This window comes from Triticum dicoccoides, chromosome 3A (genome assembly GCF_002162155.2).
Source record: "Triticum dicoccoides isolate Atlit2015 ecotype Zavitan chromosome 3A, WEW_v2.0, whole genome shotgun sequence".
NCBI classification, from domain to species: domain Eukaryota; kingdom Viridiplantae; phylum Streptophyta; class Magnoliopsida; order Poales; family Poaceae; genus Triticum; species Triticum dicoccoides.
In genome coordinates, this window is record NC_041384.1 from 548,954,562 (window position 1) to 548,966,169 (window position 11,608).

Consider the following 11,608-nt stretch of genomic DNA (forward strand, 5'->3'; position numbering starts at 1 on the left):
TGCATCACATCAAGATTATGCCGCAGATCCAAATCTTTCCAATACTCCAAGTCCCACAAAGTGGACCTGCAGGTAAACAATAATTTCTCTTCTACCCTGCCACACTTCCTTTTCCCGCTACCATTACCAGGATGGTTTCCTGGTGTAATATGCCTGACCTTCTCTAATTCCACTTGCAACTCATCGGCGGTGAGCCTCTTTGGCGCATCACGGTTTTCATGCTTTGCATTGAACACATGTCTTCGGTATTTTCTAGGATGTGGCTTGTCCTTGGCAAGGAAACGATGGTGTCCAATGTAATAGATCTTGCTAAGTATTGCGTATGACAACAGATTCCTGTCACAGCGAACACATGCATTGCAACCATGTGTTGTTCGCTCTGACATAGTGCCCAAAGCCGAATAATCATGGATGCACCAAATTATAACAACACGCAGAAAGAAATCAGCTGGTGGGCTGCTATATAGGTCTCGAGTGAGAACACCCTTCCATAGTTGTTGAAGTTCCTCCACAAGAGGCTCCATGAACAAATCAAAATCCTTTCCAGGACTTTTTGGACCTGGGATGAGCAAGGCCATGATGTAGTTTGATTCTTTGGTGTAGACATTTGGAGGCATGTTGTAAGGGATAACAAGCACTGGCCACATGCTATATGTGGCGCTCTGGTGGCCAAATGGACTAAATCCATCTGAAGCTAAGCCAAGTCTAATGTTTCTCGGGTCAGCAGCAAACTCTTTGTGTTTATCATTGAAGCTTTTCCACTCACTACCATGATATGGATGGCTCATTACATTCTGATCTCTGTACTCCTGGTTCCTAGAATGCCACAGTACATCCTCTCTTGTTTCAGCATCATGAAACAACCTCTGCAATCTTGGTGTAATTGGAAAATGTCTCAGAACATTATGAGGAATCCTCTTCACAGCATCGCATCTTTCCATCTTGATGATTTGCATTTCGGGCATTCACTTAAGTTGGCATAATCCTTTCGGAACAGAACACAATTATTCTTACAAACATGGATCATATCATATCCAATTCCAACTGCACGAAGGAAATTCTTCATTTTACTGTAGGTGTGTGGCAGCTCAGACGCATCTGGGAAAGATTCGCGGAAAGCAGCCAACATCGCATTGAATGATTTGTTGGTCATCCACTCAGATGTCTTCACCTGAAGAAAGGTGACCATAGCTGAGAATACTGACAGCTTATTTCCTAGAGTGACAGCAACGTTGCACTGTTCCAACATGTGGGCCCACCGTTTTTCTTCTGCAGGTGAAAGTTCACGGAATGCACGAGCATTTCGTAGCATTGTTTCAATGTTGGTCAAACTCACTGGCTCCGCCACCACCACCTCCTCCTCCTCTTCCACCTGAGCATCAGGCAGATCAAGATGGTGATCTGCTGCTTCCACGTAGACAAGAACGATGAACCAGTAGAGCATCTTCAAGAGAACCACCGGGTAAGACTATTGACGGAAAAGAATGGAGAGACTTCACATCCATAAGATGGATACTTGATAAAGAAATCCGAGTCCTTGAAGAAAAAGGGTGGGAGGGTGGGAAAACAAAGGAAACTTGGAACGGATGAAGCAAACACCGCTGAGAAGAACTGATAATCGATCTTGCGAATGTTGAAGTGATCGGATCCACTTGAAGAGAGACACACCGGATGAAAATGATTGACATGAAAATCTCTATTGTCATGAAGGATTGATATTCACATAGGAGTATGAGAACACCATTTGGGGAAGGTATGGAATCAACACTTGACTTCGAAGCAACTCGAATACAACAACTCAAAACAAAACAAAGGATTGGCTTGCAGAATAAGCCGGAACAAACATATGATAGAGATTTCGTCCGAAGTTTTCATGGTGGGGCCTACACGGGCTTGATCGTACAGCACCATCATGTACAAGGCAGTGCACATGACATATGAAGCGTCCCGAGTCGGCATAGCCAAGGACTCTTTAAGACACAAGGAGACCACTGTAAAACCAACCGTGAATAGGCGGACCACTAGACGTCGAACCCCAATTTCAAATCATACATCCGTCGGAAAGATATCCTAAGAGCTACTTGAATTCCCACTTATAAACTCCCGAAATTTTCCCAGTTATGCAATCAAGTGTTGGGGATACAGGGGAAGCATAATATCTCACCCAAACTAACAAATCCTACATCCAGCTGTATCCATCCTTCAACACATAACCAAGAAACCTTCAGAAATCGTCTACCTCAACCTTCGAAAAGCATCCGTTATATGAGTTATGGCAATACTCCCGAACTCCCGCCCCAGTACTGGGTGGCGTCGAGGTTATCTCACCAACAACTGCATAAAAGAGATTTTCGATGTCGGCAAAACTAATCTCAGGTATTCCAGAACTGCAATGATAAAATTGTGACGACAACACCTCGGAGCTCAACTCCCCGGGACACTGCCACAACCCCTAAATGTCAGGAGGCACCAAGAACAATGTTCTCGTCACAAAACCATCGGAATGACTCCAAGATACCCGCGTGATCCTAATTTTTTTTTGTGAAATTTGAGAAGAGAAGAGTCAAAACTCTACGCCAGGAAGCCTCACTAGAGCGATGAAGGGACCGAGGAGTAAAAAGAATTCCTAACTCTCCGATATATAATTCCTAAATGACTCAAAACATTTTTCTAGACTCAATAACGCCAGCGATTCGATCAAGCAGGGGGTCTCCTAAGGTCGGGGAAGGCTCTGATTACCAACTTGTAACGCCCTCGATGCGGCTATATCTCCCACGTGTCGAAGCATGACTTAGAGGCATAACCGCATTGAAAGCAATGTCCGAAGTGAGGTAATCTTCACACAACCCATGTAATAAATAAGGGAAAGAGATACATAGTTGGCTTACAATCGCCACTTTACACAATACATGAATAAAACATTACATTCATCCAGATACACTCAAGGTCCGACTACGGAACCAAAATAAAAGAAGACTACCCCAAAAGCTACACAGATCCCCGATCAACCCCAACTGGGCTCCACTACTGATCAACTGGAAACGGAACAACATAAAGGACAAGATCTTCATCGAGCTCCTCCTTGAGCTTGGTTGAGTCACCTGCACGGTAACATCGGCACCTGCAAACTGGTTTTGGAAGTAACTGTGAGTCACGGGGACTCAGCAATCTCACACCCTCGCGATCAAGACTATTTAAGCTTATGGGTAAGGTAAAGGTATGACGTGGAGCTGCAGCAAGCGACTAGCATATATGGTGGCTAACATACGCAAATGAGAACGAGAAGAGAAGGCAAAAGCACGGTCAAACAACTATGATCAAGAAGTGATCCTAGAACAACCTACGTCAAGCGTTACTCCAACACCGTGTTCACTTCCCTGACACCGCTGGAAAGAGACCATCATGGTTACACACGCGGTTGGTGCATTTTAATTAAGATCAACTTCAGGTTTTCTACAACCGGATATTAACAAATTCCCATCTGCCCATAACGGCGAGCACGGCTTTCGAAAGTTCTAATCCCTGCAGGGGTGTCCCAACTGAGCCCATCACAAGCTCTCACGGTCAACGAAGGATATTCCTTCTAGCGGGAAGACCCGATCAGAATCGGAATCCCGGTGACAAGACATCCTCGACAATGGTAAAACAAGTCCAGCAAAACCGCCCGATGCGCTGACATCCTGATGGGAGCTGCACATATCTCGTTCTCAAGGCAACACCGGATGAACACTATGTACAGCTAAAACCAGCCCTCAAGTTTTCCCGAGGTGGCGCCGCAAGTGGCTCTGTTTCGGACCAACACTTAGACAAGCACTGGCCCGGGGGGGTTAAAATAAAGATGACCCTTGGGCTGGCCTAACCCAAGGGAAAAAGGCTAGGTGGCGAATGGTAAAACCAAGGTTGGGCCTTGCTGGAGGAGTTTTATTCAAAGCGAACTGTCAAGGGGTTCCCATTATAACCCAACCGCGTAAGGAACGCAAAATCCGGGAACATAACACCGATATGACGGAAACTAGGGCGGCAAGAGTGGAACAAAACACTAGGCATAAGGCCGAGCCTTCCACCCTTTACCAAGTATATAGATGCGTTAATTAGATAAGAGATATTGTGATATCCCAACAAGTAAACATGTTCCAGCAAGGAACAACATCTCCATGTTCCAACAAGGAACAAACTTCAATCTTCACCTGCAACTAACAACGCTATAAGAGGGGCTGAGCAAAGCGGTAACATAGCCAAACAACGGTTTGCTAGGACAAGGTGGGTTAGAGGCTTGACTCAACAATATGGGAGTCACGATAAGCAAGTGGTAGGTATCGCAGCATAGGCATAGCAAAAGAGCAAGCAACTAGCAAGCAAAGATAGAAGTGATTTCTAGGGTATGGTCATCTTTCCTGAAATCCCGCAAGGAAGAAGAAACGAGTCCATGAAGAAGACAAACAGACATAGTCGAACGGATCCTCACACACACGACGTTATTGGAACCAACCCGAAGAAGCAACACTGGAAAGAGAAAACAACATAGTAAGCAACTAACATGGCACGATGCGCAAACAAGTATGATGCATGTCCGGTTTAATGAGGCATGGCATGGCAAAGTGCACAAACAACCCTACAAATTAAATGGAGCTCATTATGCAACGGAGTTGCATACTGAAGAAAACACCACATGACTTATTTAGTTCTCTCTCGTTTATGTACCCAACAATATTAAATGTTGTTAGCATGGCAAGAGGTGAAGCATAATGAAACTATCTACCTAGGCAAGTTTAAATGAGGCCAGAACAACAAAACAACAAGTCCGGAAACTCCTCATGTGCATATTTTGGTTTGGTATTGATCTGCCCTAAACACAATTTTAGAGTTGCTAAGCATGCAAGGTGAAGCCACCATGTTAAACTAGGCATTTTTCTACCCCATTTACATATAAAGTTTATTTAAAACCGAGCTACGGTTATTAAGTTATGAATTAAATCATTTCAACATGACATAGGAGCAAAATATATGCAAACATCATCTTAAACATTTTTAACATGGATGAAAGTTGCATATTTTAAACTAGATGAAAATCTAAGCATATTTCATATATAAATTGTTTTAAGACGATGCATCGTTTGAGAGATAAAATATGCATGAACAACAGGGGGGTTTCTGTAAAACAGTCATCTCTGGAATAAAAGACAAAATCGCAGATCTGAAAAAAAATACTCTGGGCCGAATCTGCAGCCTGGACCAACAGTTGCAGGGGCACTGGAGGTTAACCATGGGCCTCGGCCCATTTGGTGGAGGAGGAAGAACCGTAGGGCACGCAACTGGGCCTTTGATCCCACCCGACGAACTCTTGTGGATGCGGCGCAGTCAACGGGGGAGTCGACCCTGTCGTCCTCCTCTCGAACAGAGGCAGCACGTGACTTGGACGAGCGCTCCTGCTCGAAGAAGTGGAAGCAGAGGTCAGCGGGGCTGCGGGCTTGGCACGGCGCTGGGCTGCGCGTGGGGACCGGATCGAGGCGAGCTGGGCCTTGGCGCGGATCTGGCTCAAGGGGAAGTGAAGCAGGTCGACGAAGCAGAGGATCGAGCGTGCCGCGCTTCGCCTTGGAGCAGGACGACGGCGGCGGCCTAGCGCGTCTCCGGCGAGGTCCAGTGCGCGGGATGGCTGGGGAGGCTGATCCACAGCGGTGGAGGCTTGAGGCGCTGGTGCGGGCAAAGCTCGGTGACGCCATGGCGCGGGGTACTCCTGTCGACAGAGAAAGGAGAACAGAGAGAGATGAGAGAGGGAGAAACGGGAGGAGCACAGGAAGGAGAAGAAGGGGGCGACGCTCATCTGGATCGGGAGGAGCTCGGGCACGGGCACGAGGGCAGCGGCGGAGCAGTGTCTTGCGAGGGCTCCTCTCCTCTCGATGGAGCTCAGGAATGAGGGCACATGGAGTAGCGGGGTGCAGGCGCCAGGTGGTGCTTGACGGCGGAGGAGCTCCTCTCCTATTGGGTTCGAGCGAGGCAACAAGGAGGAAGCAGGCGCGAGGCCTCTTGTTCGTTTGCTGCGGCCGGAAGGACGAGGAGGAGGGCACGCAAGGTGGAGCTCGGGCGCGTTGGATCGGGGAAAAGGAGGAGGTTGGATGGGTGGATCAGACAGGGGAGATGGCTGGTGGTTGGTGCAGGGGGAATGAGAGGATCCCGAGGTGGGGAATGAGTGCGGCGGCGGCGTCTGGGAGGATCCCTAGAAATTAGGGATTGGGTCTGAAATTAGACTAGGGGTGGACTATATATATACATCACGGATTAGGTTAGGGGCTATCTCGACCCTACGATCGCAATCGGACGATCGCGGATAAAATAGCTAGGGAGTCCAATTAACAAAACGGAGATGTTTTGTAGATGTTTGGGGATGATCCGGATCCAACGGTGACGACTGCCCGGGTCGGGTCCTGGACAGCTTTCAGACGCGCGCGCAAGGAAGTCCGTGGGTTGACGAGAGAGCTTTGGCTAGGCCTGGCGGTAGGTAGTGGATTGTGCAGAAGGCCTCGGGCTGAGAGAAGAGAAGAGAGAGGCCCGGCGACTATTTCCGGAGACCGAAAACGTCCGACGATAGACCGACTATAATGTCGCTATAGTTATCTGTTGGGGCGTCAAACTGACTCCGAACGCGATGAAACTTGGCGGGCTGTCTACTGACAACAAAAAACACTACACGCCAACTTTCATCCCATTCCGAGAACATTTTCTGGCCACTTATAAAATAATATTTCGGACGTGCCGCGGGCGCGTGCAAGAGTGTCTGGGCTCAGAACGGACAACGGGCGGAACTGGGGGAAAACCCCAGACGGATGCAGGTTTGAAAACATGATGATGCAATGCACATGATGACATGGTGAAATGCAACATGCAGGCAAATGACATGGCAACGACAGCGAATAACTGGAAGACACCTGGCGCATCAGTCTCGGGGCGTCACAACACTCCACCACTACGAGAGGATCTTGTCGCGAGATCTAGAATGGCACCGGAGGAAAAAACGGAAGAGAAAGAGAAGGGGTAAAACTAAGTTGCTTCTTTGACAAGCGAGTGAGACCAAAGAACCTTGAAAAGGCTAAGCCATTTCAAGAAAGAAAAATACCACGGAGATGAACGAAGTTGAAAACACTCCGTTAGAAAAGAGAAACAAGGAAGAACAACTTCAAACAGCACTCCGGTTGGAAAGATATGCAAGGCTTGTTAAAATGAAAGAACTTGAGCAGCGGGCACACACTCCGGTTAAAAGGATAAACCAAGAAAAGAATTTGATCTTGACACAACGAAAAGATGGGTTGAAGAGAGCAACATCACAATGCCTCCGGAACAGAAGTAAGAATGGAATGGAATGAACGACGAGAAACAAGATCTTGAGGGAGCACGCTTACAAAAAAAGCTAGAACGGAGTTGTTGGAAAACCAACAACGAAAAGAATAATCTTGATATGGTCTTATGGAATACATCTCTAATTATGAGGTGACAACCTGCCACTCACGGGAAAAGAATTGGAAATGATAAGAACAAGGAGACGAGAAACTTATTTCACCGGGAGGATAAAAGAAGAACTTGGGTCCTTTATACGCACCATAAATAGCAACAATCCTTAGGGAAAGCTTTAGGTGAAATATAAACCAAGATAACTCCAACGAAGAGTTTGATGGATTTAAAATACCCCATTCTTAACAACATGTGAATCATGAAACATGAACTCAAATTGTCAAGAATGACATAATACCACCTCCAATGATACGGTAGAAAGAAATGCACTCCGGATTGCGAGATGAAGAATGCTTGAACTCCTCTGAAAAGAAACTTGATGAACACTTCGAAAACGAATTAAATCCTTGATGAACCATCATGTAGAACCTCCATGATGATCTCCGGTAAGAAAAGTATGATCAAACGAAAGGAAAGAGAAGTTGAAAACACAAGGTGAATCCTTGCAATGAATGAATGAAACTTATGCGACGAGATAAAAGAGAGATCATGAAACTCCGGGGAAAGGAAAAGATGAAACAAATGAAACCGAGAATTTGATGAGCCTCCGGAATAAGGAATTAATCACTCGATGAATCAAGAATAAGAATTACATTATGCTTATACTTCACCAATTAAATTGATGACAATCAATGGATTTGACATATTACTTATTCTCATAGAAAGGATTAAGATAGATAAAGCGCAAACTTGATAAGGTCTTCGATGAATCACTAGTAGGAATTGAAAATGAATGAAGCTAAGATAAAGAAGCACCTGGAAGAATTGAAAAATGAATGAAGATACTTGAGGGAATTTGATACGTGAGAACGAAGAGATCATGAATTGATTAGAGGATATTTGAACGATTCACCGGTAAGATTGGCGACCGAGAGCTGAAAGCTGAGAATGAATAATTCTAAGATGATGGGCTCCGGATAATCAAACTGAAAAGAATCTTGAATTTCTCCGGATAGGTGAAAAGAATTCTGACAATCAAAACAATTATGAGAGGATGGCCTCGAACTAGAACCACGAATCTTGAAGAGAATGGAGCAAGATTAAAGAGAAACTCTTCTTCGGTCTTCAAATGCAGAGAATGATGATGAGAAACACCACCATGAGTTGTTGAGAAACTCCGGAATGAAGAATGGAAAGGTTGAGCCAACGATGAAAAGAATTTGACAGATATTGGAGAAGTACGTCTGACTGATGAAAATTCATTCTTACGTCATACTTGAAATGAATTTGAGAATAACTCCGGGAGAATAAGAAGAGTCAGGTAAGATCCTGGGAAAAGACCTGTAGGTTAGGGCCCACTCAAAAGAAACACCGTTGAAATGATTTAAAAGAGAGATTGCGCTGGTTGAAATAAATGTCTTGAATGAGATAACAATCTCGAAAGAGATTGAACGAATGCAAAGTGGAAACGCGAATCTTCAAGATATCTTGAGCACTCCAGAATGATTGAATAGCGAGAGATGGATGATTAAGAGGTGCACTGACATGAGAAAACTTTTGAACCGAGGAAATGGTATGATCGACAAAGCTTGGATCGGATCCATCAGAGAAGAAAAGAGAATGAATAATGATGAACCAGTAGAGCATCTTCAAGAGAACCACCGGGTAAGACTATTGACGGAAAAGAATGGAGAGACTTCACATCCATAAGATGGATACTTGATAAAGAAATCCGAGTCCTTGAAGAAAAAGGGTGGGAGGGTGGGAAAACAAAGGAAACTTGGAACGGATGAAGCAAACAACGTTGAGAAGAACTGATAATCGATCTTGCGAATGTTGAAGTGATCGGATCCACTTGAAGAGAGACACACCGGATGAAAATGATTGACATGACAATCTCGATTATCATGAAGGATTGATATTCACATAGGAGTATGAGAACACCATTTGGGGAAGGTATGGAATCAACACTTGACTTCGAAGCAACTCGAATACCACAACTCAAAACAAAACAAAGGATTGGCTTGCAGAATAAGCCGGAACAAACATATGATAGAGATTTCGTCCGAAGTTTTCGTGGTGGGGCCTACACAGGCTCGATCGTACAACACCATCATGTACAAGGCAGTGCACATGACATATGAAGCGTCCCCGAGTCGGCATAGCCAAGGACTCTTTAAGACACAACAAGACCACTGTAAAACCAACTGTGAATAGGCGGACAACTAGACGCCGAACCCCAATTTCAAATCATACATCTGTCGGAAAGATATCCTAAGAGCTACTTGAATTCCCACTTATAAACTCCCGAAATTTTCCCAGTTATGCAATCAGGTGTTGGGGATACAAGGGAAGCATAATATCTCACCCAAACTAACAAATCCTACATCCAGCTGTATCCATCCTTCAACAATAACCAAGAAACCTTCGGAAATCGTCTACCTCAACTTTCGAAAAGCATTCGTTATACGAGTTATGGCAATACTCCTGAACTCCCGCCCCAGTACTGGGTGGCGTCGAGGTTATCTCACCAATTGCATAAAAGAGATTTTCGATGTCAGCGAAACTAATCTCAGGTATTCCAGAACTGCAACGATAAAATTGTGACGACAACGCCTCGGAGCTCAACTCCCCGGGACACTGCCACAACCCCTAAATGTCAGGAGGCACCTAGAACAATGTTCTCATCACAAAACCATCAAAACAATTCCAAGATACCTGCGTGATCCTAATTTTTTTTTTGTGAAATTTGAGAAGACAAGAGTCAGAACTCCACGTCAGGAAGCCTCACCAGAGCGATGAAGGGACTAAGGAGTAAAAATAATTCCTAACTCTCCGATATATAATTCCTAAATGACTCAAAACATTTTTCTAGACTCAACAACGCCAGCGATTCGATCAAGCAGGGGGGCTTCTAATGTTGGGGAAGGCTCTGGTTACCAACTTGTAACGCCCTCGATGCGACTATATCTCCCACGTGTCGAAGCACGACTTAGAGGCATAACCGCATTGAAAGCAGTGTCCCAAGTGAGGTAATCTTCACACAACCCATGTAATACATAAGGGAAAGAGATACATAGTTGGCTTACAATCGCCACTTCACACAATACATGAATAAAACATTACATTCATCCAGATACACTCAAGGTCCGACTACGGAACCAAAATAAAAGAAGACTACCCCAAAAGCTACACAGATCCCCGATCGACCCCAACTGGGCTCCACTACTGATCAACTGGAAACAGAACAACATAAAGGACAAGATCTTCATCGAGCTCCTCCTTGAGCTTGGTTGAGTCACCTGCACGGTAACATCGGCACTTGCAAACTGGTTTTGGAAGTAACTGTGAGTCACGGGGACTCAGTAATCTCACACCCTCGCGATCAAGACTATTTAAGCTTATGGGTAAGATAAAGGTATGAGGTGGAGCTGCAGCAAGCGACTAGCATATATGGTGGCTAACATACACAAATGAGAACGAGAAGAGAAGGAAAAAGCACGGTCAAACAACTATGATCAAGAAGTGATCCTAGAACAACCTACGTCAAGCGTTACTCCAACACCGTGTTCACTTCCCTGACACCGCTGGAAAGAGACCATCACGGTTACACACGCGGTTGGTGCATTTTAATTAAGATCAACTTCAGGTTTTCTACAACCGGACATTAACAAATTCCCATCTGCCCATAACCGCGGGCACGACTTTCAAAAGTTCAAATCCCTGCAGGGGTGTCCCAACTTAGCCCATCACAAGCTCTCACGGTCAACGAAGGATATTCCTTCTAGCGGGAAGACCCGATCAGACTCGGAATCCCGATTACAAGACATCCTCGACAATGGTAAAACAAGTCCAGCAAATCCGCTCGATGCGTCGACATCCTGATGGGAGCTGCACATATCTCGTTCTCAGGGCAACACCAGATGAACACTACGTACAGGTAAAACCAGCCCTCAAGTTTCCCCGAGGTGGCGCCGCAAGTGGCTGTGTTTCAGACCAACACTTAGACAAGCACTGGCCCGGGGGGGTTAAAATAAAGATGACCCTTGGGCTGGCCTAACCCAAGGGAAAAAGGCTAGGTGGCGAATGGTAAAACCAAGGTTGGGCCTTGCTGGAGGAGTTTTATTCAAAGCAAACTGTCAAGCGGTTCCCATTATAACCCAAC

The 11,608-nt window shown here is 45.4% G+C and overlaps 1 protein-coding gene across 1 annotated transcript; it reads right to left on the bottom strand.

The window, feature by feature from the left end:
• Window positions 1-4,448: 4,448 nt before the first annotated feature.
• LOC119269096 lies at window positions 4,449-6,216 on the bottom strand. Its single transcript, XM_037550849.1, has 2 exons — window positions 5,209-6,216; window positions 4,449-4,503 (listed from the first exon to the last, which is right to left on the bottom strand). Exons 1-2 carry the CDS (start codon window positions 5,718-5,720, stop codon window positions 4,476-4,478), a joined length of 540 nt encoding a protein of 179 aa, XP_037406746.1. The 5' UTR covers window positions 5,721-6,216; the 3' UTR covers window positions 4,449-4,475.
• Window positions 6,217-11,608: the final 5,392 nt, after the last annotated feature.

What these genes read in the sequence shown, in the direction of transcription:
- LOC119269096 (XM_037550849.1), bottom strand. Translation starts at nt 5,720, where the DNA reads ATGGCGTCACCGAGCTTTGCCCGCACCAGCGCCTCAAGCCTCCACCGC. An exon ending in GGCTGCAGATTCGGCCCAGA is followed by an intron (nt 4,504 to 5,208) that starts GTATTTTTTTTC and finishes TTCTCTTTCCAG; the next exon opens with TGTTGCTTCTTCGGGTTGGT.